This window comes from Cataglyphis hispanica, chromosome 1, assembly GCF_021464435.1.
Source record: "Cataglyphis hispanica isolate Lineage 1 chromosome 1, ULB_Chis1_1.0, whole genome shotgun sequence".
Taxonomy (NCBI): Eukaryota; Metazoa; Arthropoda; class Insecta; order Hymenoptera; family Formicidae; genus Cataglyphis; species Cataglyphis hispanica.
In genome coordinates, this window is record NC_065954.1 from 1,874,770 (window position 1) to 1,902,471 (window position 27,702).

The window sequence follows — 27,702 nt, forward strand, 5'->3', positions numbered from 1 at the left end:
ATTCTGATGAAATATTTTGTCTGCATAAAATAAACGGCGAACGCGTTATAGAGTTACAACACATGGTACGTTTAGTTGACAGAAAAAAAAAATAAAAAAAAAAAAGTCGAGTGAAAAAAGTAAGGTAAAGAGAGGAGTTTCCACCGCTGTCGCCGCACGCTGCACCGCGAAAAGAAAGGCGGCGGTAAATGGCACCGCTCGACGGTTGCAATGTATTTTTATGGACGATGGGGTTTGAGGAAAAGTTTACGATTCTTTACGATCTACGATTCTCGTCCGACACGCAAAATGTGGAGGGGAAGAAGTCGCCCGCCTTTGGCGCGTCTTGTTGTCTCGGCCCTTATACGACCCTTAACACGCCGATCACGAGGGCGCGTCTCGCAATCGGGTTCTGCGATCGATTTACAAGCAACGATTGCGCGAATTTTGCGATTTCACGATTGTAATCGACCGTTAAAGACGAGACACGTCGACGCTTCGAACCGAGATAGCGCGAACGAGCCGCGTGCGGGCGATTTCCTCGAGTAATAGGATGTCCAACTTCTCGTCGAGTAACACTTAAGGGTTAATAACAAGAAGGACACAGCTTAATGTATTTATCGAGAGAGGTCGGTACATCTTTTTCTCTCTTTTCTTTTTTTTTTTCTCTCGTTTCGGCACGTGGTCTTACATGAGTGCCCTAGCTCGCACGCACCGCACGTTTTGTGTATCAAATTTAATTACGGCACAATCTGTAATTCGTGATCTAGTGCGCCGAGGGGCACGCAAGTAAGAGCGCATCCGAACAAATACGTCCGCTTCGCGCTTACATAGTTGCGAATAATCGTTCTTTTAAAGCTTGCCATTTGAGCAAGTGACTATCAATTTTACGAGATTATGTCGTTATCGTTGTCGTTGTGGATACTGCAGAGCTTTTATTATCCTTGCAAGTGGAAGTTTGCGTAAAAGGGTAATTTTGCAATTTTGCAATTTTATCACAAGCTTGATTATATATAATATAAGTGCTTAAAAGTGATTAAAAGATTTTTATTTTACTAAAATATTTGATTTATGATAAAATTTGCTTTATGTTAACGTCGCTATTTTATGTTGAAATATCTGAAAGAAAGGTTTGAAGAAATTTAATTATCTTATCTATTTTATTATGTACAAGTATCTAAAAAATACGATTGATATTGATTCGATATACTGTATTATACGTCGTACAATAAAAATGAATCTGCCTCATGTGAGGTTCAAAATACGTGTGTACAATCGATCTCCGATGTCACTCTCTGTCAACGATAGGCAGACAAATCGAAACTGTCCGCAGCGCCGATCAATACCAGCTGCTCAAAATAAATGTCCGCGGCTCGTATCCCTCGTTGATTTACTAATCCCGGGGTTTCAATCCGGAGGCGATCGAGAAACGTATTTCGCTGCAGTCGGACAAGCCGATAGGCAGCCGTTCGTCTTGCCTCGACGAGGAATAAATTCCGATTGGGTAGAGAATTTCGCTAGAGAGCAAATCGAGGGCAGGTCGCTCTCGAGGATGTGATACTGACGGATCGGCGGCTGTAAGGATACGCGACGAGACTGAAAGAGGGACGACGCGCGGAGGAATCGCGACGAAACGCGCGAGGAGGCGAAGGAGATATCGAGTAGCTGTGCTTCAGACAGAAGTGTCTCGACGCGTCGTTGCATACCGTGGAGTGGCAGGAACACACATGTGCAACAGGTGAAAGGCAGGTATCAAGCACCTCGTTTATTTCCCGACATCTAGCCTCGCCGTGATAGGAACAATTTTTTTTTTTTTATCATTGCCAAACCTCTCCTCTCCCTCCTCCAAAACTACGCGTCGCGACTCGATTAGGAATTTAAAAAATAGCACTCGTCGTGTCAAACGAATAGAATTTTTAATCTTGTTTTGGGTTGGCGTTTTGGGTTTTTCCGTTCTCGCTCCGTCACTTGATTTGTCGAGTGTTTTATATCGATGTTTTTGTTTACGCGTGTACATCCAATTAATTATATGCAAACGCGAAGGTGATCGTCAAGCAGAAATACTTTGTACGGCAAACTTCCGCAATTTTCATTGAAGTAAGAAGTATGTAAATAAGAATAATTTCTCTGCGACGTATAGAGATGAAAATACTAGGTGCCTTTCATTTTGAGTAAAATTTTGCGTTCGTTTTTCCCAATACGATGAATATCTCCGAGTACAGTTGTGCGTATTTGCATTCCTTCCTTTTCCTCATCTTATTTTTCAAATAAGTTTGCGCCCGAAATTTTCTTTGAATTTTCGAGAACGACCTAGAATGACAACGAGCGACTAAATCGTACCGCACAAAAGAATCGTCTGTTTCACGTATTCGTATTTCATGTAGAACGCATGTGGAATAGGGGAAGGGCGTGGCGAATAAAAATCTGCAAGGTTGTTCGCAGTTTATCATTCGCGAATATCACGGCATGAGATGCGTCTTGTGTCGCTTGGCAACAAGAAACCGTCGTGCGGTGTACCCGCTCTACATAGCGCAAACCACAAGCCGCCGATCAGCATAACGCGCGAATATTTAGTGACGTATTATACGCTTAGTACGAAGATTAGACACGCGCGAGTCTGTAATTTTCGAGTCGTGCATAAAACCGAGCTTCAGTAATCGAATGTAATGTCATCTCCCTCCCATTTCTCTTCGTGAAATCGAAATCCGATGAAAATTACGGCTTTAATTATATTCGCTCCCCGCTTTCAGACGTAGTATGGGATACGCAAATCGATCGTGTGTACGATCGATTTGCGTGTGAGTTTAATTTATCGATCTTATATTATTAACAAATGTACATCAATCACATTATTTGCGCGGGATTCGAATTAATGTGAAATTATTGCGGCAACTATACTATCGCCTTTTCGAGATGCATATTGCGAAAATGATATGAGGCTGTATATATTTGTGCATTCAGTTTGGAGCTCTCTTCCGCATCAGTTCATACATGGCGGCCGTAATTAGCACGCAATTAGTATGCTCCATGCAATAAATTATATGGATATTGACATAACAGATTAGCGTTATCTATCTTTATGTTGCTGCTTGCTATTTCCACTTGCATGACTTTTCGAAGCACCATCAGTCGAGGAAACATTCATTCGAATAAATAAGTTGTTAAATAAGTTGTTCCGAGAAGATCGATACTTTTGAAGGATCGTCTCGGAGCATCAAGATAACGATAACGACAAGTTTCTTCTAATCTTTTGAGATCGTACTGATGTGCGCGAAGCGAACGCGAACTTAGCCTAAGCTTTGCTCAGCGAGTACTCATTCTTTGGATTCTCCGTTCTGTCGCATTTCTTCGTCTCTAAATCGTCGATTAATCGATTCGATCCGTGACCTGAACGAAGGTCATTGACCTGTCTTCTAATCTGACGACCGTTCCGTTATAATACATATCGCCGATGTCGCGAGACCGACCAAAGTGAAATGTGCGCGAAGACGTGAGGTAATGACTCTCGATGGCAAAACTTTTAGATTAGATTTTTGTCGTGCGTCATTTTTGCGAGATTGTCGATAAAACTCGGTACTTTGCTCGCGTGTTAATAATCAATCTTCTTTCGCCGGAGATTCGTTATTAAATCGACACTTTAGCCAGACTTGCGGTTTTTAATATTAAGGATGCGAGAGACCATGGGAAGTATTACCAGCAGATTGTAATCTCTGTCGATGATTTATTGAATAGTTAAAGTTCGGTCGTTGTTCGCAGGTGTTAACTTTGATTTGATATTTAATTAATCTCGCGACTCTTTGCTCGGCTCTCTCATATCTTTCTACGTGCATATCGACACGTTCGTGTGTGATCACGTGTACGCGACATATCTTGATCTGTACAGTCAACGGTTCATATTATAGAAGACCCATCTGTTCTTCGCAAACTAAGAGTAACCTCGATTTACAGTTAATAATTTGCGATTAATGTGCAACAATGATTTAATATTAATTTTATCTGTCATACTGTTATTGGAATTTATGGTTTGTCTATCAAGGATTCAATATCTTGCGACTTTGTAAATTATATTTGTGATAATAATTTGTTAAAGAACCTGCCATTACAGTTTTGATCGATAATTTTGGAACAGCTGCATGAAATGAATTAATAAAAATAATTTAAAATATTTCTTTGGCTAAAATTTTGTCGATAAAATGCTGGTAATACTTATTATGCAAAGTTCGAGTAGAAATTCGATACCATGCATAATAGTGACTGTATTGCACGGCACTCTGCTACGATTAAGCCGAATGCTTCGTGTCCGAAAGTTCTCGTAATGTTACAGTGAATTGTCGATTAAGGAAATCGAAGTGCTTGCGAATAATTGGCACGAGGATCGATCGAGAATTAACTCTCGTGGATCGAAGCGCGCGTGACCAGTACGGAGAATCTCAAGAATGGGGATTCGCCTGTCGTTGGCACGGAGACATCACTCAGCTATCGACTCCACGGAAGGTAGGAAACTCAGTCTCGTTGGTGGAACGACAGATTACAAATGACTTGATCCTGAGGCGGCAACCGAGACGTGTTTACGTCGGCGGATCACCGAGGAGGAACTACTCGGGAAAGATGTGAGTTAAAAGAATGTTCGTGAGACTTAGGAGGAGTCGGATCGCAGAGACAGAGATAGAGATAGAGAGGCGGAGAGGAGGATCCGGGAGGAGTTCTCGCAAATTGTTCATAAACGAAATGGCCGGAAGCGTCAGCGATGACGAAGCGACCGGAAAATTGCATGGAACGGGAGCGTCGTCGTCGGTTATTCCGCTGAATGAACGCGAGCGAGACGCGTTTCTTTCTCTCTCGCCTCGGATAAATCGACTTGAGAGGAAAGTGATCCTCTCGGCTGCTGCTGCTGTTGTTGTTGTTGTTGTTGCTCTTGCTGACGCGATTACATAAAGTGGTGCGTAGTTGCGGATTATACGCGCGAACAGTTTATAATTTGCCGTTGATTGACGAATAAAAGTGGCGTTAAAATTTTTCCTCTTTTCATGCGATCGTTTTATCGATCAACTCTTTGATCGGGACTGTGTAGACTTTGAAATAGTTATCGCTGGGTAATTAACGTAATTTTCTTGGAATCAAAAGAGTTACAGTTCAAGCGATTTAATACGCGTACTTGCACTTTTTCGACGTAAAAATTCACTAATTATTGATCGAGCGTTGAATTAATTACTTTTTAGAACTTTTAGAATTTTTAGAACATAGAAAAACGCTTTCGTCCAGATATTTGTCGGAGATGGCAGACTGATTATATTCAACTGGATATTCAACTGGATTGACAATTTGATTGATTGATATTGCATTCTGCCGAGTTAGTGATACAAGTCAATATATGATCAGACATTAATTTATTCTCGCAGTAAAAGAGATATAAGAAGCGATACTTTTCTACGTGAAAAATCAACATGTAAAAATTTTAATTGATATCTCGATATACGTAAATACATGTTGCAAATGCTACATAAATTCTCCTTTAACATTTAAACGCTTGAAAAATCTAGATTAAACGCTCGAAAGAGTACTCTATTATATCTCGATATATACGCGCAACATTCCTCAATAACTCTCGTTAACAAACTACTTGAAAACTATCCGGCTTCGAATCGAACTAATCCTGAAACGGCGAAATACGTAACGCGAAGTGCACAATAGGCTCACCTTCCTCTAGCTACGAATTATCGTCGTGATAAATTATGCACATCATGCGCAGCAAAGATCGCCGTTGCATGCACGAGAGATCGTCGAAGCGATAAAAAAGTTGGAAATAGAAAGATAGAGAAAGATTGAATAGATATAAAGCGTATGTATACAAGCACGCGATTGTAATCGTCATGGGAATTAAAAGAAAGAAGGAATAGAGAGATCGTGGACGCGCAGAGGAAATCGAGAAGGATTCAGAAAGAGCTTGGATGAAGGACGACTCTTCGTCGAGAGGACAGGGATCGGTGAGAAGGATAATCGGTGCGGAGTCGATAGTAGAGCGACGTGGACATGTGCTCCATGCAAAATCGTAATTTCCAGCTCAGACATAATCACGTGGTCCCTGCTTTGACTGGTCTATGTGTATGTGTGTGAGGCATGTGTAAGTATAGTTTGCGTCGGTTGTGTATATTCGCGCGATTTCATCCTACACTTCCTTCTCTACAGTACTTTTTTTTTTCTGACGCGGCAAAGACGCGGGGAATAATCTGTGTATAGGCATAGAATCCCGGAAATCACCCACGTTGCCATTTCCACTCGTTTTTCTTTTTTTTTTTTCTCCGTTTTCTTCCCTTTTTATTTCCGCACTCATCATAGTATATATAGAGATATATGTATATATATATATATATGTATATATATATATATATATATATATATATGTATATATTGCGAAAAAGCTCTCACTCGATACTCGAAGAAAAAGCCCGTGAAAGCAAAGTAACACCGGCAAGCGACATCAGCACATCATAGCGCCCTCCTCTACGTAGGAAGGTTATATATGCCGACACCATTATATATAAGATCCAACATAGCTATAGCCAATTCGTGTGCTCAGATTGCGCTCGTGACGTGGTTACGAATCTCAATTGTTTCCATTGCATTCATTAACAAATCATTCCAGCACTCCGAAGAGAACCCGCTTAACTTAATTCAGCGGGTAATTAGAATAAATTGTTCAAAAGAAAATAGATCAAATTAGGGCATCGCTGAAGAATCGGAATTAACACCGCACGACCTATTTGCAAAATACAGACGCACATGACGCGAAAAATCAAAATTTTATTATTCCGAATAAAATGTTCGCGCACGAATTTCCGGAAATAGTAAACGTTTATGACTGCCTCGTAAAACGTTAACATCACCGTGACCCAAAGTTAACTTCCTCCATTAACTGCATTTTAGTACGAATTAAATAAATAAATTTGTTTATCAAAGCAACAAATTTTTTTTTTGACAACGCGACTTGCTCGTTTATATTTGATTCATTTTTGCGAGTCTAATTGAATAGTTTTTATCGCTGCGTCGAGATAGGATGATATCTAAATCTGATTCACTTAAATAACACATCGAAATAAATAAACGATACACGGTGTGTGCGTGAGTGTAAGTAGGATAATCACGGCAATACTATTACGAAGCATAGTAGAGCCGCTGTGAAGGTAAAATGAGCGTGAGAGAACGGACTGAACTTAATCGCGAATGTAATTTAAAAAAAAGCCCCTGCCAGAGCTTCGTCTGTGAGTGATTTTAATGGTGGATAAAAAGCTTTGGATGTAAAAAGTGGCGGAATTGTTTCCCGGAAATTACGTCTTTGTCCGAAATAGTTTTAAGGATTTAAAGAATGTATAATAATATTTTAGTCAAAGGATCGATTCTGGTGACTGGGTATCTGCGCGTGAACGACGACGTCCTCGTTATTAAAGGCCACTGTCGGTCGGAAAATCGTTCCTGTGAACGTTTTATGAGAATCGCTAATAATACTCCCGCTCAACCGGTTTAATTCGAGAGACATTGATCCCTCATTAAGATTCCATTATTATCGAGCTTGCCTTATGGTCGACGACGAAGTTCGACGAACCGAATCCGCGATCGTTTATTATACGCGAGCTGACGCGACGCGATGCTAGAGAAGAAGAGAGCTACGCTACATGAAAATGGATGGATTATTTATTATTTAAACGCGAAATTTATCGGAGAAATGATATATTCATTACTCTGACTGTGCAAATCGTGTTAAATTCGATCGCGTATTAAGAAAGCCGCAGAAAATGTTATAGATAAAAGTCAGCGATTAAAATCTCTACGTGCCTAAGATATTTATTATGAAAGAAACTCGTGCAAAAATCATGCGATTGACAAATCAAAAGCTTGTTATTAATCGCTAAAATAGCTCGCGACGCAATATTTTATTCACTTTCAAAGAAAAGCTATTCATTATGAGTATCTGAAAAATATACAATGCTCTGAAATATTTGAAATATTAATAAATTTTTCATTCTCGTGTAATTAAGACAGACGGATGAGACGATGCACGAAATGACGGATGAGGAACTCCGTATATGCGCTAAGACAAATAATGACAGAATCCTTTCAAAGTGGAAATCGATAAGACCGCGTTGCGGAAGTACAAGGATTATTTATTGCGCGAGAGAGGTAGTCCGGCCTGAAAAGCAAGTTTTTTAGTCTTATCGACTCTTATCGTTAGCTGCGTTTTAAAGCGACGAGGACAAAGAAGAATGACAGAGTGTTTATAAATTTATCGACAGTGAGGAGAGAGGAAATAGTTTGACGCGCAATTTATGAGAATGCTTAAGCGTGTACCTTATTTATCATCAAAGCGTACGATAAAGTATGCACTTAATAATTTTAATATCGTCAAAGTCAATAATGTCGACGAATCGAGACAAATGTAACATGCAAACGTAAAATGGTAAAATAGGGAATTTTGATTGATTTCGAATAATTTAGAATTTATATTTTGCAAGGATGTATTTATATTTGGTAATACAAATAAAACAGTTTTCAAATAAATGAATAAATGTATGTTTATACGTATGTATGATAGACTGTTATGATTGATTTAGTTTTAATATCCTTAGCGATGAAAAACGAAATCTTTTTCGAACGATAACGGCGGTAATAATTGCGCTAATAGATTTCCGCGGCGAAACGTTTGTGAAATTTTGTATCCGACACTTGTCGTTCTCATTCTATCGCCGCGATAAGTGCGTCATACGACCGTTAACGAATATTCATTGAGCTTTACGATTCGACATAGCGTTTCGCAATACATCAGCAACAAACGGAAAATCATGATTTGTCATTTTTAGTTTGCTTTATGGCTCAGCGATATCAGTTCGCGCACGAGTCGCGATAAATTGTTATCATAAAGTTCGGTCCCTCCTCGCTCAGCATCGTAAAAAACATCGCAATAAAGACGTCGGATGGTCTATATTAAATTTGCGCGTGTATAAAAATGTGGTCTTCACATGTCGCGGGATATAAAATTTTTCATGCTAAGGCAGTATCTTCTTATGAAAGAATATTACCATTAATGTGTGTGTATGTGTGTGTGCATGTAATTTTCTCATTTTTGTGTCGTCAAACAGATATCAAAATAAAAATGTTGTCAATCATCATATGTCACGTTTGAATTAATGTTTCCGGAAAGTATAAAACAATTTCTAAATAAAAATGATTTGATTTTATACATTATTATTGAAACAGCTATTAGGTAAAATTCTTTTCTATAAAAATAGAGATTATTCGAGAAAATAGAGATCTCGATATTCAATATATTATAAACAAATTAACAAACACTTTCTTCAAATCAAAATTGCACAATAAAATACCGAATTATATCGATGCTCATTCTCGTTAATTCCGTGCATCAGGGAATGACTTCGAATGACAGGACACAAACTGACAAGCTTCGCGCTTGATAGTGACTAGTTCTTTGCGCGAGAGTCTCAAAGGGCTGGAAACTGTCAGGGACGTGGCGAAGTGTCGAAACCGGGTCGTAAGTAAAATGAGTTTAACATTTAGCGTTTATATGCGGCCTGCAAACTGCGCGCCGTGGGAACGAGCTTGACAAACTCGACGTCGTGAGTTAGATGCGATGCCTCGCATATACGCCTTAATATCTGGCGTATATATACACAAACATGCACATCTCGGTTTCTATATATTGCGTCGACGGGGAATAGTTGCTGTGTCGACGACAAAATTTATCACTCGCATAACTATAAGAGACGTAAAATCGTGGGAGACGGTTTCATGGATTTACGATGACATTTGTACCAAAATCAAGTAACATTCTGTCAAACTTTATCGGCATTTAACAACAATAATAAATTTAATAGTTTAACATACAAAAATTATGTTTGTTTGTACAAATCTCTGAAACTTTGAATCATCCTCATCTTTGGCGAACTGCCAGCTTCTCAAATTTGAAATTAACGAGACATTAGGAAACTTGATGCAGCCGTGGAATTAAACGAGGATTTTGGAGAATTAATGTCAAAATTGTATAAAACTTTGATGATTGATAATTTGACAATTAATAGAGAAACTTACGTGAGATTAAGTTATGACAAAGAGGCAATGATGAATTCTCTCTTCTTGCTGAGGCGTAATTTTCTTCAGAGTGAAAACATCCAAATGCAAATGTCGCGGTTATTATGCGGAGAATGTTATAAAAAGGACAATTAAAAATAATTAGCGTGTAACGCAAAAATATCTCGACTAGAAAAGTATCATAAATTGCACACTTTGGAGGGAAGACAACGGCAATTTATTTAGGGCTGCGAATGTAATTATCCTTGATAACGCACGTTGAAATATCCACGACACAATCTACGAGAGTATCGAGATCGTTCCATTAACGGTGACCGCCATGGGTTATCCGCAATTCAGATATAATCGACTGAAATTAGTTTGACAAAATTTTAGCCCTGGCTCTGCGTTATAAAATAAATATCTAAAAGTAAATTTGTTTCTTAAAAATTCAATGACGAAAAATACAAGATGAATTAATTTTTTAACTACAGGATTAAAACGAGTATCCTTGCGTCTTTTTATTAAAATACGATTTATTAATACATAAATCGGTGCTTTAATTTTATATTATTCTTCTAGAAAATTTTGAATTTACTCACAGTGAGAATAATAAGTTTGCGAGGTTTGGATTGTCGAGAAACTTGTGACAAAGTAACTACGAGGTAATCTTTTTGACATTATAGTAACAATCACCATCGGTTCGGCGCAAGGAAATAGCGTTACGGTAATACTGCGTCGAGATCGCTCCATTAATGACGATCACCTCAAGTTACCCGCAATTTCGCAAATAATTGAACAGGGCGACATCGAATCCAATGATTCGAGGCGTACGCATTATTTCCGCGTGCTAATCGACTCCCGGGATATTGTGTTTACGGAGTTTACGAAATAATTAATGCACAAGTTCTCGAGTTAATTCGCGCCGTAAAAAAAAAAAAGTTTAAAATTAATCTCCGTTGTCGGAAATCGATGCGAGCGAAACAGAGAAATCGGCAAAATCGATCGCTCGCAAAGCGATTTCCTATCTCTCATTTTTCCTGTCTCGACTATTGCGGGAATATTCGCTTTATAAAGTATTTCAAAAATTTTAATGCGAATAAGGCAAAATCTAAAGATATTGTCGAAATTACGCTCGTGTTCTTTTCCGGAGTGCTGGAATATCCCTGATACATTTTCCTATCTTACTTCATTTTTTTTCTTGTCACGGATCTAGCTCACACATACGTCGGTGCGTGTGATACATGTGTCGTAACGTGGTGTAACATGTAATGCTATATATCATATATATATATATATATATATATATATATATATATATATGTATATATGCCTATGTTATGTATATAGATCCGAGCTGAAGCTACGAAGCGTGAACGGCTATCTATGGAGCATCGCTATTGTGTGTTGCACTTGTGAGTCTTGTGTCGGACAGAAGAAGCCGCGTGGTGTGCCCGTCACGGGCGCGGGATGAGGTTTATCTGGTCTCAATTTGAGATCAGAGGATAGGAAAGGAGAAGTGAGAGGCGGGTCGAGTCTCTTATGGTAGCGAGGGTCCTGATGGCGAACGGACACCGAAAGTGGTTTGCTCCATTTGCGATACCGATAAAGCGCCATAAGATTCGCGATCCCCCGCTCGCTTGCCGAGGGACGACGAGGCGCAGAGATAATATATTCGGCAAGTTTCTCTGCTGAAAATTCGCAAACTCGTTAAGCGAGAAAGAGACGCGCCTCGGTAATTGGTAATTGCACGATAATTAAGCAACGTGAGCCGCAATTGAAACTCGTTTTTATCGCTGCGACAAATTAATAATGCTTTTTATAATTATTTATTAATTTTAGAATATAAAAATTAATGCAAACTTTAATTAGAACAGCGAGTATGAATTTAATATTCTTGAAGAAGAAATAGTAAATTGTAATAAATTTATTTATGCGCTATTTTTTCTTGGATGTTTAGATGGAATTTGCACTATTTAACAATTGTCATAAGTATAAAAATGATCAATGTTTTCAGTTTTAATAAAGTGACATCAAACACAAATTGATTCGTACAAATTGTTGCTATTCGGAAAATCCGAGCCGGATTTTTGGAGAATAAATAGCCGAGAATTTTTGTAGATTTTTATCTCTCATATTAGCGTCATTATTCATCAAATATCTGCGACAAATTTTTCATCGGAAATCATGCGAAACTGCGATCTTCCCTTTTGTCGTATCGCTTGGTAACCATATCGGTCGCATTTGGTACAACCAGATTTCGCGGTCCCTAGCCCTCTTTTACCCTCCGCTTCCGGTTCACTCGAGTAAAAAGCGCGTATAGCTCATTCGGAAGAATTGAAGGGATCGATAATATAATCTTGGTGCTCTCGGTGTGTATTGAGAGTGTGTCGGTGTGTAAGTGGAGATAGTAGTGTACCTGGTTGCCGTCGTAGGTCCAGGATCCGAACTTCATGTCACAGTGTTGGTCGTCAAAGGGGAACCAAGTGATGTCTATCTTGCATGTGCTCTTGAAGATGCCCGGAGGGACGTACAGGCAACTGCCGTTATGCGTGACCACCACGTTTGTTTGGAACGTCCCGTCGAAACCCTCATCCGCACTAACGTTTCATATCATACCTCCATTAATTACCCTCGTCAGTCGTCGAGCGTTTCGCGGCCGGTTTAATCGCGCGCCTCTTTAATCATCGCGTGACGGAACGGGGCGTCGTCGGTTCTTGTTAAATGCCGCCGGCAAGACCTCGCACGAAGGATATTGAGAGGCGAAGAACGCGAATGTCGTGTTTATGTCGAGGAGACGGATGGGATACTTGAGGTATAGGGGAAGAGTTCTCCATTCTAATTACATTTACTTGCGCGCTATATCCGTGGGAGGAAAACGTTTTTTCGCGAAAAAAAATTCGACTCGGATCATCGATCGTTTCATTTTACGCAGCGAGTTTTTGTTATATTTTTTGATGCACTTTAGCTTGGTGCGGTGTCCACCATTTATCAAAATCATAATGTTCGGCAACTTTCGAGCAATAAAACGAGAATCACGAAGGTGAAGGAGGGTGATAAAGCGGGATACTCACGAATGTTATTCATGAAAATGCAAATCGCTTAGGACCGCTTTTACGAGAATCCCTTTAAGCACGATCCGGAATTGGAGAAAGGGGGGGAACGATGAAGAACGAAAAAGGTAAAGAGGGTAGAGGAAGGGTACCGCGAGCATTGCCCCAACTACACCCTCTCCTGTTAATCCCTCAAGAATAATTTCAAGCGACCACTTAAACGGCGTTACAGGATAAAGGCAGATGTATTCGGAAATTTACGCGCGAATTTTAATGACACATTTATCTATCAAAGCAGCTTATTATAAGTTTTCAAACGCCACACGACAGTAAGAGAAATATCTATCGCGAGATTGCGAGAACGAAAATCCTATTTTTCCATGAAACGTGCTAGTAAAAAGAAATGTCTTTTATTCTCTCTTACTGTCACACAAACTGAACAATCAACGAATATTAGATGTACAAGACAACCCGATGAAATTAATATTACAAATATGCTCGCGAAAATCAAGTGTAGATGGCATCGATATTAATGTTCTCGTTACAGAGAACGTTGTTGACGAGAGAGTCAATGGATGGTGGCATCGACGTCATTGTCGAAGGTTTTGAGGATGTCGTTCTCTCTCGCCAATCGAAAATCGATACCGCCATATCATTAAGGCTCTCGTGCTTCTCGCTACTTTTGCACGTTATCGCGAAGCGGAGAACGCGGAGAGGATAACGCTAGGTGGGGGATGACGGAGAGGAAAAATGGGACGCTTTGCCGAGGTCTCGGCGAAAATGGAGTTAATTAATTCGTGCGAAGAATTGAATTTTCAGCACGGCGTTTGTCAATATTAATCGTCATACCATATGTCTCCTGTCGTACATGATCTTGCCACGCTCGTTCGTTCGTTTCGCGAACGAGATATCAAATGCGGTTTCGTCGCTTTCGTGTGTTCTGTCGTTTGGCCTAGATCGCGATCACCCGAGAGCGAGCGACGTTTCTCTTTCAACGTCGATTAACGCGCGTCCGTTTAATCGTCGAATTCGCGTGCGAGGAAACGGGACGCCGGAGAAAAAATAGCCTCTGTAAAACCGATCTCTGTAAATCCGTCGGAAAAGAATCGGTCGGACGATCCCGTTAATGCGCGCTTATTTCGGTTATTTCGTCGGGAGGATAGCGGCATTGTCGTCGTTGTTGTGTGGCTAATGAAGACTAACGAGAAACGGGGCTTCACCCCAAAAAGTATGTCCGATTAATTAATCTCGACGAAACGAAACTATGTTGGCGGAGTACCAGGCATTGGATTTTGTTGATCGTGTGTTTTCCTCTTTTATGGATAACTTCGTTATCCGTTGCCGCTGTCATTTGTTTCTGGCCGCGTGTGAGGAAATGTATGCGATATGTTCAGGCATATAATGTGCGTTTTGAGGCCGTTATGCCGATGTTTCGTTATTGTGGGAAATTGTGTTAATTAGCTACGGAACGAGAAAATATCGCGCTGCCAGCTACAATTTATAACATGAAATCGTGAGAAACCGCACATGTGGATCTCAACGTTATATTATATTATCGCGGCGAGACTTCGCGATAACGATGCATGGAATTTAATGACCAGATCGTAAGGGGTTAATTAACGATCCCAAGGCACGTATTACCATGCATCTATACATAGATTAATGTCGCTATTCGATCGACGGATTGTCGCGAGATTGGGAACTGGCGAAATTACGATAACGCTTAAATCAAATTGTCAACGCGGCGCAATTTTATAATTTTCTTTGATAATAAAAATAAAAACATTATCTTTATTTATTCCCGTAAACTTTTGCCGATGAGCGAGGCACGTGCGCTATTTTGCAAATAGCAATTTAATGAAGTACGGCAAGTAATATATGTCATCTCTCGCTTCCACTTTATCCGCTGACAAGTAATACATTGTATCAAGAAAGTTGCTCGACACTTTTGATGTAACTTAACGTAATCCCATGTAATGAAAGTTACAATTTAGCTTGACACTGCATTGCACTCGATACCGCGTCATTATAAACTTTCCCGCCAACTTCCAAGTTTTCGTTAATATCTTTCAATCCTATCACTACAGCGGCCGGAAAATTCCGCTCGAACAGAAACAAAGTATCTGAATGCCTAACGATTGCTCGACGCTAAGCCAGGATGGACTCATAGGGCAGTTAAGAATGTCAGAAATTTATGCGCGCCCCGGAAACTGTCGTTACACGAAATCATTTTGGCATTGTTGGCACATGTTGCCGGCAACAAAATTGTGAAACAGGGCGGAAAAATATTTAATACGAATTTTGAAGATACCATTCCATATCGCAAGCTTGTACGTAATAATATTATATTAGAGATAATCGCGAATTAATTGATACTCGAACTTACGCACATGTATAATCTAAAGTTTTTCATTCAGGAAAGCAAGCAGATTCGCGAATGAAAAAAAGAATATCGAGATTTTAAACGATTTTAATTTCGGTGTAATTTACGCAAGATGATGCTGGATTTCATTCGACCAACGATAATTGCAGTGGGTGCATGATAATCAGGATGCGTTGCACACAATTTATTTTTCCACAATTTATCTCTAGCTTAGCGTCGTCCAAAAATCCAAGAGAAAAAGAAGAGGAGAACCGCACGAGGGAGAGAAACAAAACTCAGGGTCGGTGTTTTAGTCGCACGGGCGTAAGGGGATTTATATACACTTTATCCGACTCCGACTAAGCAAGCACCTCTGTTGAATGGCAAACGGCGAATGTTTGTTTGAAAAATTCGATCTTGAACGCCTCAAATGGAAAGAATGTCCGTGTGTGAATTGAGCTTTTAAACTAACAATACAAGCGAACTGCGCAAGATATCCAGGTACAGTCGAAGATTGTTTCAAGCGCAAATATTAGAGGACAAATAAGAAAAAAATATGTTCTTAATAAGAATGTAAATTTATAGTTTTGATATATTAAAATTTGAGAAAAAGCAAATAATAATAAATCTTATTTTTTGAAGCATTAACTGAACTTTATCTTAAGAAAAATTTAATTTTACTTTCTGAACACCTTGTAATGTACATATACAAGATCGGATTTTATTGAAACTGCAGTCTTTATGAAAGGAATCATTCAATTGATAAATGATTTACAAATTTACAAATCGATTGAAAAGTTATCAGGAAAAGCAAATATAAAAGAATTAAAAATTAATTATTAAAATATCTTATGTTAATAACTTGAGTTTGTGATAAAGATTGGCGCTTCACAAAGTCTCAAATAAAAAAATAAAGAAACATCATCTTCAATTTCATTACAACTTTATAAATAAAAAGATAATTTTTTTGTGAGGGAGGAAAACACGCTATATATATGATATAATATATAAAATTACATACCGACACGATGTATTAGCATTGTATACGTTAACGATTGAAATGATTACGTCATCATTTGTAAGTGTCTAACGCGATAATTAAGACGAAAGTAAATAAAATAGTAATTTGAAACAGCAGGATATTCGGTCGTGTGGATCTCTACGATGAAGCACATAATCAAATAAGATTAAAGGACAATGTTTATCGAGCTCGGGCTCTCTCGCTTTGCGAGAGCTCCAGTCTCCTGTTATACCGGGACGTACATCAAAGTCCACGCGCCGTCGCGTTCACGAATTCTGAGGGGCGTTTTCGTCGATTGTTCCGCGTCGAACAAAGGCGGATCCCACTGCGATGCCTATTGTCGAGTTTTCGGATAAATTCTGTTCGCCGAGGATCGCTGACCCGGGGCGAACAGGCCTCGCCCCTGTGTGTTTTGTCTCGTTTCTCTCCCCTCGTCCATGAGTTCGCGCGTTGCATTTCTCTCGCTATACATCGCCCTCGTAGATCGCGATATTCATGAGAGGAGCGCGCTTCCCGACGTGAGCAACAAGTAAGTCGCGCACTCCAGACGGTAGGCGGCTAGCCTGCTTTTGTTCCGCGAGTAACGACTATCTCGTCCTCTCTCCATTATATGCACTGTATCTTTTAAACGATATCTAGTAGAGATAATACTTAAAGCCGATTTAACATGCGCGCTAATCCACGGCTAACGAGATTCGTCACGTCGTCGAAAAAAAGTGGGAGGATCAAAAACTTTTCGCGCGAGAGCTATTTCGGCATATAGTATTGATTATCTTAATCATCTTGTGAGATGCGCTCTAAAATCGATGAATAAATTCTAAATTGTTTGTAGTGGCTTTCGTTTTTAAAAACATCAAAAACGGTATCGGGGTGCACAGTGACGTGTTAAATTTGCATATTCCTAAAATCGTTCCTAGATGAAATAGCGAAAGCAAGATTACATAGTTTAAATATCGTACAGAAGGAAATAAATAATAAAATATAATATGTATAATAAAATATATATACACATAAACAATTTTGTTGCAGATTAATTCTTTATCTATTCCGATTGTCATCCCGATCATCTCAGCTGAATCTATATTGGATTCTAAAAATTTTTGTATATAATTCAATAAAATAACAGAATTTTTATTAACAGAATTTACTTTATAAATATTTTACGTATATATAAAATATTACAAAGTTGCAAAAGTAAAATTTTTTTAGTTGCATAAGGGGATGAATATTCTAAGAAATAAATTTCAAACAACAGATTTCATGATTCGCGTAGATAGATAAAGATTAATGCCTTTTATTCAAATATATTTCTTTTCCTTAGGCTTTTTCTAAAAAAAAAGACAGAAAAAAGAAAATTGCGCAACGTTAATTATAGGTTTCGATGCGTCTACGATCGTGAGTATATCGTCGCATAGCCCGCTGATGCGTACGCCGCGTAAATACCGCGTAAAGGTGAAAATATTACGCGATCGGGTCAGCAAGAATATAAAAATATTATAAATCGATGAGACGGGAGAAGTCTCGTCGTTCGCTGACGATGGCCGCAATGACGTGCCCCGATATATGTAACACTAGTTACGACATGTAACACTGTGCGCACGCGTTGCGAAATTTCGAAACGTCGATCATTTGCGTCGCGAATGGAACATGGACGTCGTTCTAGGGTGTCGCGTCGACGTTTTCGCGCCTAGCGAATTCGCAATTTTCGATTAAAACTTCAACGCATAACGCATAAATGTCAGGCTTGCAGGAAAAGGAAATCACAGATTTGAAGCAGCACACGATATCAAAGATTATTCCAACGCCGGTACTCGCGCTTCATCGATACGATAATCTGGAAATCTCGTATTCTTTAAATGCAGAATTTTGTAGGCGACAATTAAGATACTTTTCGATGTTCTCGCGCGATTCTTTAACTTCCCGTAAATCCATGATTCAACCGAGCTATCTTGTTTTACTATTTCTTTTTTCTTTTATTTTTCTTTTTTTTTTTTTGAAGGAGCACTATTTATTCTTGTAGAATATTGTGAGTATGATATTTTTGTAAGAAGCGGACACATATACACAGTATTTTTGTAAGGACACTATTTTTAGAGAGAAGAAAATTGTCATTCCAACTACAAAGTTACGAATGCAACAAGTTTAGAGTTTCTTCCGTATCAGATTGACTAGAAAGACGGACGAGCGAGATGCGTAATCAATTCCTCAGCACGACACAGCATTTCCTAGTGATCCACCTGTAAATTATCTCCAGCTACAGTAGAGTATATGTATACGCATATCACTAGGTGCACGTTAGAGTGTCTGCGTGATAGAATCTGTTATACTCTGTGCGAGTTTCCTCGTGCGAGGAAACGTATTTGCGTGCCAGTAAGAAAACTCAACAAAAAAAAAAAAGAGTGAAAAATCAGATTATTGGAGGCACCAAGCGCAATCAAGAAACAGCGATAGCCCCGTCTCGATCGTAAAGTGATGCCCGTTTAATCTCGTTAAATCGTTATCATAAACCGACACATGCAATGACTAACGAGCCGCGTATCCGCCCAAGCACTTTCGTCGCATGGAGATTGAAATGTCAAACGTGGAATACGGGTTGCGCCCTCGAGGCCCGAAATTGATCGGTCGACATCTCCTCGCGTCGTTTTCATGGTTTACGCGTCGACTGATCGATTTAATCGTCTTCTCGGTCGTCGTCGTCGTCGTCGTTGTCATCTAATTCTCGACGAGGATTCAATTCACGTTATTCCTTCTTATTTTCGCAAACAAGTTTACCCGTTTTTTTTTTTATCGGTAGTCTAGCGTTTCTTTCGTTTTTCCTTTTAAAATTCAGAACGGTTGAGGTTTCACCGACCTTGCCACGAAACCCGCTCCCTTCCGTTTTTTTTGCCATGATAAATTTGTCTTACGAGTCCCGAGTCACGTATATCGGCGAATAAAATAGCACGTATCCGAATAAAAAAGTCGTATCCTGATGTTTCACGATTTTCAATCTAGTATCAATCGATGATTACAATCTTCAATTGCTTGTTTTCGCTTTCGACTATACACGGGCGTGTCAACCAACAGATGCATGCGCGAGAGATGCTTATGCCAGCAGGATGAGTTTAGCTTAAAATGGATTTTTCTTTAATAAAAACATAGCAATAGTTTTTGATTTATGGACGGGATTGATGAGAGAACAAAATCCAATCTTTCAATTTGTTTCAGTTAAATTTCAATTTCGAATTCAACTCTACTAAAATTCTAGTTTAATATCGCGGATATTAAAACTAGAAATGATCTAAACAAATTTAGAGAAAAATTGGCTGCAATTTAACCAAATTGACTCAGATTATTTCCAGCATAGAAGGGAATTTTGGAGAACTTTGTGCATGCGAATCGTCCATTCGCTCATCGCGCTCCCTTAAACAAATAGTGCCGACGTAACGAGATGCTCTGAAACTCCGTATGTCATAAATGTCGAGAGAGAGAGAGAGAGAGAGAGAGAGAGAGAGAGCGAACTGTCGGAAAGTTAACGGCGCCAAATCACCGGGAAACGACGCGCGATGTCGCCCTAACTCTCGTTTGCGCGAATGGATGGCTCGCGATAAACCACCGTCGGCCGTGAATATTGCAAATGATACTAATTTTCGATTTTCGAGCTGTTATTTCAGACAGATTTATATGTTTACAGAGCGAAGCTGTTGCGATAATTTTAGCTGACACGCCCGTCAAAGAAAGTCCTCTCGTGAAGATATACCGATCTTATGGCATGTATTCAGTAGTTGACAGAGATACTTTGTCAAGTATGTCGTCATTTGCGCGCTCAATGTTCACGCGATGTTCAAAGCTTTAGATTAATGCTTTCGATTTCTCCGACTGTCTCCGCGAAGAGGGAAGCGAGATATTTCCTCGTAAACAGCTTGCGGGCGATACTTTTGGCGGACCTGAAGCTACAATATACTCGTAGAAAGAAAAACGCGGGCTATAATCGAAACGGCGATGTAAGAAAAATTTCCTCATCCGATTCGTGACCCGGGTTCTTATCTTTCAAGATACGGGTTCCTGGTTAATAATCGAAGACTGCGGCCATGTGCGCGAATAGAAGCGAGCAGGTACCGAGCCCGGTCATGCGGTGGCCCGCAGTAACGGGGTGGCCTGACGTCGCGTTTCAATTAATTATTCATATAATTACAACCGCCGCTCACTGACCGTCGTATTCGCTCTCGGACGCGTTGGAGAGAAATTCCAAAAAGCTCGCGAGCTTTATAAAATTCCGGCAACTTTCATTGACATTAACGCCGGTTCACTCAGCTGTTATGTCAAAGGGAGAAACGCCGATCGAATCAGATCGGCATGGAATGCGACCGTTGCGAAAACTACTGTAATATGATCGCAGAAATTCGTGTTGTAAAAATGTGAGAATTCAGTTCATTTCTGTTTGGCATTTAATTTGCACAATAACGGACCAATGTATACTTCTAGAGATTGAATAACTGTACAATGAGAGCCTGCTATGCAGAATAAATTCAATTTACATGACATCGCCTCAAATTTCGTCAATATTATCACAAGTATTCTTCCTAGTAGAATATTTGTTTTCAAAATTTATATTTGACCCCTTTTTCTTTCTTCCTAATATCGCGAAAGCATTTCTCGTGTTTGATCTGGTGTATTCGTTGTTATTCGTTGATTATTCTTTGCATTAGAACAGCGTGCTTTCAGTTTCCGGCATCGGTTTTGGATTAAGAAAAGAGAGAGAAAGAGGGAAATAAAGACACATAAAAGTGGGAGATACGTTTTTCGGCGCAATCAATTCGACAGACGAAAATCACATTCTCAATCCGACGTGAGTAAATAATGATTACGAGAGCGTATATTTGTATGTAGATCGGGGAAATAGTACCGAACCGACGGACACAGACCGTGTTCTATGTACCCTGGTATTCCCAGGATGGCGGCCGATAGAATTCGACCGCATTCGTTCGAGAGCGCGTGATTCGATTAAATAACCGGATCAAGTATGTAGATTAGAATAGTATCCCTCTTTCTCTCTCGATCAAAATCGCCGCCAGATCGAGCGTGTCCTCGTTTCGATGAAACGCGCAGGGAATTGTTATAAATCTATATACATTTATATAAACGGGGAGAGAGTGTCCGGTGTGCGAATGGATTATCTGTAGATGGATCAAGTAGATTTCGAGAATATATTTTGCCGGTTCGATCGAATTCTCCGGCGGTTCACGCTGTGGCCCGTATAATATTCGCATATGTGGCTTCGCCGACAGCGGAATAGACAGCCACATAGTGACTTGCCCTCATGTCCTCCTATCCCATTATCAAATTCATATCGAAATATGGGGTAATGCGATCGGATATATCAGTGTTCTTTAGATTTCCTTATTCCACAACCTCGTAAAAATTTTAAAATATATCAGGAGAATTTTGAGATTTTTCTGACAACACCTGTCAAATGCATCACAATCTTGAATCACGTATCGTATTAACAATCTTGACATCGCGCAGACTTTCTTAAAAGCGTACTCTATGTTTAATGTTAATGGAATTCGAATAAAGGCATAATAATCCTCACGCTTGTATATAATATAATAAAGAATAAATATTTTCTATAAAAGAAAAAATAAAAATGAAAATAAGAAATAAAAAATAAATTTTTATTTTTTTTAAATCGAAACTTGTATATGTTATGACGGTACAAAGCGTATAGGATTATTTCAATTCCCCAAGGAGATATATAAAAGGTTTCGGCTACGAGTGAAGCGTTACCGCGGATTGCTTCATATACTTTTCAGTAGTAGCTCGTTGATGTGCTGCTCGGTTGCGAGGTGAACATGTAGTTACGAGGCGGCCGGGAAGGTGTTCAACGAATTTTACGAGCGCGCGCACGCCAGTACCGAGACTCTCTTAACCCCGCGGGTTAACGACGACTTAAATTCGACTGTAATGCCCAAAAGTATCTTCTGGCGGGATACTCGAGATTCGCTTTACGGTTTTGCGAAGAAAGCGCGCCTTTTCCCTTTGGAAAAATCGGCGCGTAACCGTTCCCCCGAGCCCGTTGCAAAATGAAACTACATTTCGCACAAACGCTCGACCCTCCGTGTCGTTATCTTATTTACACTTCAACTTTTCTAACAGCATTGGCACCGACGTCTTCAAAATTCTGATGCCCATGAGATTCGTCCTTTATACAAATGCGCGTGCGATGCATCGCTATGAGATCATTTACTCCCTGTTCATAGTCGCGCTGGAGAAAAATCGTCGTCTTCTATCTCGATAGAATAGCGAGGGTAAAATATTAAGACTTTGAAAGCATGGAAGGTAAAAGTAATATTGACTCGTATACGGACAACGTGAAAAATCTACTACATAGTTGATAAAATTTAAAGTAAAATTATTCTGTGAAATAAATAATTTTTTTTCTATAAGATTCTATATAATATTCAATTATATAAAAACAAGCATATTTAAGCAATATTTTCAGATGACTTAGGAAATTTTCATAGAAAAAAATGTCTGTTTAGAAACTAAATTGATTAGATAAGAATTAAATATATTGGGATCGAAATGTTATTTTTGCTCAATAATAGATAATGCAATGGTAGTTTCGACTCGATAAACGCGATAGCAAGCGCGAGTTTGACATAAAGTCGTTTCACGGCAGTAAATCATCGGTCCGGTGTTTCGTTGACAATTTGGCGGTAGGGATTGTTTTCGGAATATGGGGGGCGGCTATCGGGACCATACGAGACGTCAGGTAGATCTCGCGCAGCTGCCTCGATAAGCCGTTCCTCCGCCGATGTTCCTATAAATTTTTCCGGTCGATAATGGGAGCACATAAGTTAAATGATTTAGCGGTCCACGACATATTTATCGGAAAATCGACGGTGTAATTTCGGACGAGGATTTATGTGTCTTGGGCGCTTCGAGGTTGGGAAAATATTTGCGGCCTATCATGGGGAAAATCCCGCGTGGACATTTTGCATGTTCAGTTATTCTATGCGCGGCAGAGAATAGATAACAAAATTTTAAAGATACGTCGCACAACTAAATATTATCTAATATTATTCAAAAATGCAGATTATATTATCTTCTCTCTTGTTATCAATCTGTGTGAATCGATTAAAAATTCTTATTTAAAAATGTATATATTCTATTGCGATATTATGTACTGTTTTGAGAGTGCGCTGTCTTTATATTCCAAAGAGATTTCACAGCGCATACTAAAATACATCCTCGCGAAAATAACTCGTTAGCAAAACGTGATACGCATAATTGCGAATAAATTCGACCGCATTGGGATATACAAATCGCGTTATGGCGAACCGTCGAAACAATAAGCGAACCATTACGAATTGCTGTTGGTACTCGTGGCAGGACGAGCAGCAAACTGAAAATGATCGCTGGAGGGACCCATGGAGATTCAAGTTTGACTCGTCGAGTCATCAATATTCCCATCGATTTCTAGTGTCACTTCTCATTAACGAGCCACCACTTACGCTTCTGACCATCTAAAAGCCGCCGCGCATCAGAAATTCAAAGTCCAAACTGTTTCATCGACTTTCGTATTCAAGATACGTTTAAATCGTTCCCAAAAAGAAAGTTTTTTTTATTTTTCAAATATTAATTCCGTCCGTTTTGCTCAGTCACGAAAGTCGTCCGTTAGCTAGCCCAGTAGTCCTGAGTAGTCATTGTACGCTTCCACGATACCCACAAAGGCAAAGTTTCACCGAGACGAGACTTTAATTAATTGAAGCGATCCCGCACACTTTACCAACGCGCCGGCGAGAGAAATCTCTCTCGTCGCTGCCCCGGTCTGGCTAACAACTTGGCCAGTTGTTAGTTACGGTCGGAGGTGGATTCGGTATGTCCGGCTGACCACTTCTTTCTTTTCTACTCACTGTCTTTCACTTTCCCTCCACCCCCTTGACCCACTTTTGGTCCATATATTATTTTTCTCTTTTTCTCTCTACCGTATCCCCACGGCACACTTTACTTTACTCTCCATTTCCTCAAGACTAAATAGATCGCTTGACTGTATTTAATTTCATTGCTACAAATTAGTCTTTTAATTAAAACAAATTGAAACGTAATTGAATTTTGTATTCGAATCGTTATAATTGTTTTTATTTTTTATGGAAGTTTAGTAGTACGCTGACACTGCTGGGAATGCGTTAAAATTATTTATATACAATTCTACAATAGCTTTATACTCTCTCTCTTTACTATTATTCATTTATTTATTTAATTTGCGATGCAATTTTATTGTCTATTTGAATGTTTTCAAAGAAGTCATTCTGTCATTAAATACCTTCCATTTTTCAACTCCTATTTGGGAACGATTTTGACAATTTCTAAAATATTATATCATAAACATATTCAACCTCCATATTTAATTATTATAATGTACAGATGAAAAGAAATTATTATACACCAGATCAAACATAATTCCTGATTACACAATTCTAATCTAAAATTGTGCATGTAGAAAAATGTTTTGCTACGAGCTGTGTCAAAATTTCTGGCTGTCTCAAAATTTAATTTCGAAAATGGATCATAATCCTAATCACATTTAATTGTCATCCAGCTCGATCGTTCGCCGACAGTTGCTGACGATTATCTAATTTACGCCCGGAGCGGACGAATAATCCATGAAGCGATCGAAAATAATTGGAATCTCTACGAAAGAGGGAGAATCTTCTGTTCTCAATTTCCAAATCAAAATGTTATTATTTCATTCATCGCTTTTATAATTAAACTGTCGGAGCTTATTCATATATTTTATTTTTAATCCCGAAAGAATTATTTACTCAATATTCAATTCCTGATTATATATGTGCTGTACGAACGCGTTAAGGATAAAAAAGATGAAAAATTCGATAACACATGTTTTTCGTCAATTTTAAAAACTCCTCTCTACTGTTCGCAATAGATCGCATTCCGTTCCGTCTGACCGCTCTGCGTCAAGCGATCAGGAAACATATGACTTATGCATCGATCGCGTTGCGGGGAACGAAAACGGATACGATGAAGCAATTCGATCACGCGATTTATTTCATTCTCGCGCGAATCGGCTGACAGCGAGCGGCGGGCGTATTCATTTTGTGGATCACCGAACGTGAATTGCGTAAACGCACTCACGTATGGCGACCCAACGATTGTTTTATATGTAGCTCTGCAGCCTATAAATATCTAAGACTAATTATTCTAGAGGCTATGATAGAGAGAATGGCTGAGAATGCGAGCCGGCCACGGCGTCGATCATTTCGAAAAAGGAAAAAAAAAGAAATGATTCAATTTTTGCCGATTCTGTTTTTTTCAAATCGCGTGGTTTTCAAGTAAAATCGCGATTGTTTAAGAACGTATTTTTTTTTCTGCTCTCCACGACGTGGCCAACTTCAGAGTTTTTCGAAAAATGAAAATGATCGGCACTTATGCAATCGTTACTCTAGCCTTTTTAATTAAAATCTGCGTAATAATAATTGCGTTCGAAAGAATTCGGGTCGACCCGCTTCACGATTTCGTGCCTCGTCATTCGCCAGACGACGCATATCATAATACGCCGAGTGCGTAGTCGATACGAAAGCGAGAAACGAGCCGATCCGATCTGATAAGAGAGATTTCTACGATCGGGATCAATAATTACGTGGATACAATATTTACAAATGAAAAATGTAAAGATATACATAGAGTATAAGTATATAAATATATAATATATACTCGGCTCTTACTAGGATATTCAAGTAAACGCATGCACTTTAGGGATTTCAATAAAAAAAAATATATATATGTATATATAATATATATAATACTTTTAAATAAGAGATGCGAAGCAACACTAGAATAAAAGTTACGTACCCTTCGATTCTTTTCTTTTCTTTTTTTTTTTTTATACTACATTCGTAATACCGTAACGGCACGTGAGAAGAGTACGAGGTGTACATCGAAAATAATTTACGCTCCGAACGGAGTCTCTCTCTCCGGAGGGAGCGAACTTAAAGTTAATGAAAAAACTTTTGCTGCAGTGGCGCTATTTCTTAGCCGTCGCAGCTTTTCTGAAAAAAACATTCTTAAAAATCTTAATTCTCTTTCTTTTTCTCTCACAGGAGGCGGGGGTTGTGCCTTCGAATAAGTAGTAGTCGTTAAGTGGCAGAAGAACTTAACGCGATGATGCGCGTTCGGGGCACAAATAATTCGCGCGTTTTCTATTTTTACGACAATAAAGCTGCACGTTTTTTGTTTTTTCTTTACGATCACGTTTCTCGATCGCGTTTTCGCGACTTTACGCTATTTACAAGTCGATGTATGTAAATTTGTTTACACGGATGTAGAGCATTCCGACGTTTCCGCGAAAATAGTAAACAGTCACGCTTGAAATATTGACAGCCTGGAATCGCGATCGAGATACCGGAGGTCCCGTGACCTATCTTCATTTCGACGCATGGCAATTGTAGTTGTAATAAATCATGACGGATTATTGCGTCAACGAGTGAGAATTCCGACATAACGCGATTTCCTCGAATATTTTCATTTGCATCTTAATAGTTTCGATTATCATCATATTTTCGGAAATTTGACGCGAAAAGCTTTAGACTTTTTAATTATTATTATCAATTAAAAATTATTCTAAATTTATCGAATTTAAATCTTCACGCAAGTCGAAGTCGTATAATTGCACTGAATTATTTTAAGCAACGGAATTTCAACACGTCACCTTGGAAGATCATTTTACGCGCGTATTTTACGGACGTCTTTTTATTAGGGATACTTTATTAACACGATGATTACAAACGCGTCCTTTTATCCGACCGCGTTAATTAAAAATTCTATTACGAGACTGACGCCTCTCCTCTCGCGCGCGCAAAACTGAAATACTCCTAACAAATATTATTAGTCGAGACTACTGACTTGTCAATACAAAATGAGAATCGCTATGCAGTTGTAACGAGGCCAGATTACCTGTTGTACATGAGGATATCCGGTTTCCAAAGCTTGTTTGGCGTAATTCGAAGATCTTTCACTCCGCCGTACTCGGTCTCGTTCCACTGAAGATTGTAGTCTGTCCACTCCTGCGCACACGTAAAAATAAAAAAATTAGAAAAATTGAAATTAATATTTTGAATCTACTTTAGATAAAACGTCATATTTCAGAAGTTGAATATTTTTTTACAGCTTTATGAGAATAAGATTTCTGGCAAAACGATCCATCTAAA

At 39.1% G+C, this 27,702-nt stretch overlaps 1 protein-coding gene across 5 annotated transcripts in view; it reads right to left on the reverse strand.

Moving 5' to 3' along the window:
- LOC126854677 (neuronal acetylcholine receptor subunit alpha-7-like) overlaps positions 1–27,702 on the reverse strand; it is a 210,262-nt gene that overhangs the window by 91,666 nt on the left and 90,894 nt on the right. For all 5 annotated transcript variants that reach the window (XM_050602894.1, XM_050602049.1, XM_050605413.1 and 2 more), the window contains exons 5-6: positions 27,449–27,558; positions 12,476–12,656 (exon numbers count right to left, since the gene is read on the reverse strand). In XM_050602894.1, the coding sequence (XP_050458851.1) occupies positions 12,476–12,656; positions 27,449–27,558 (291 nt within the window). The remainder of the gene's footprint in view (positions 1–12,475; positions 12,657–27,448; positions 27,559–27,702) is intronic.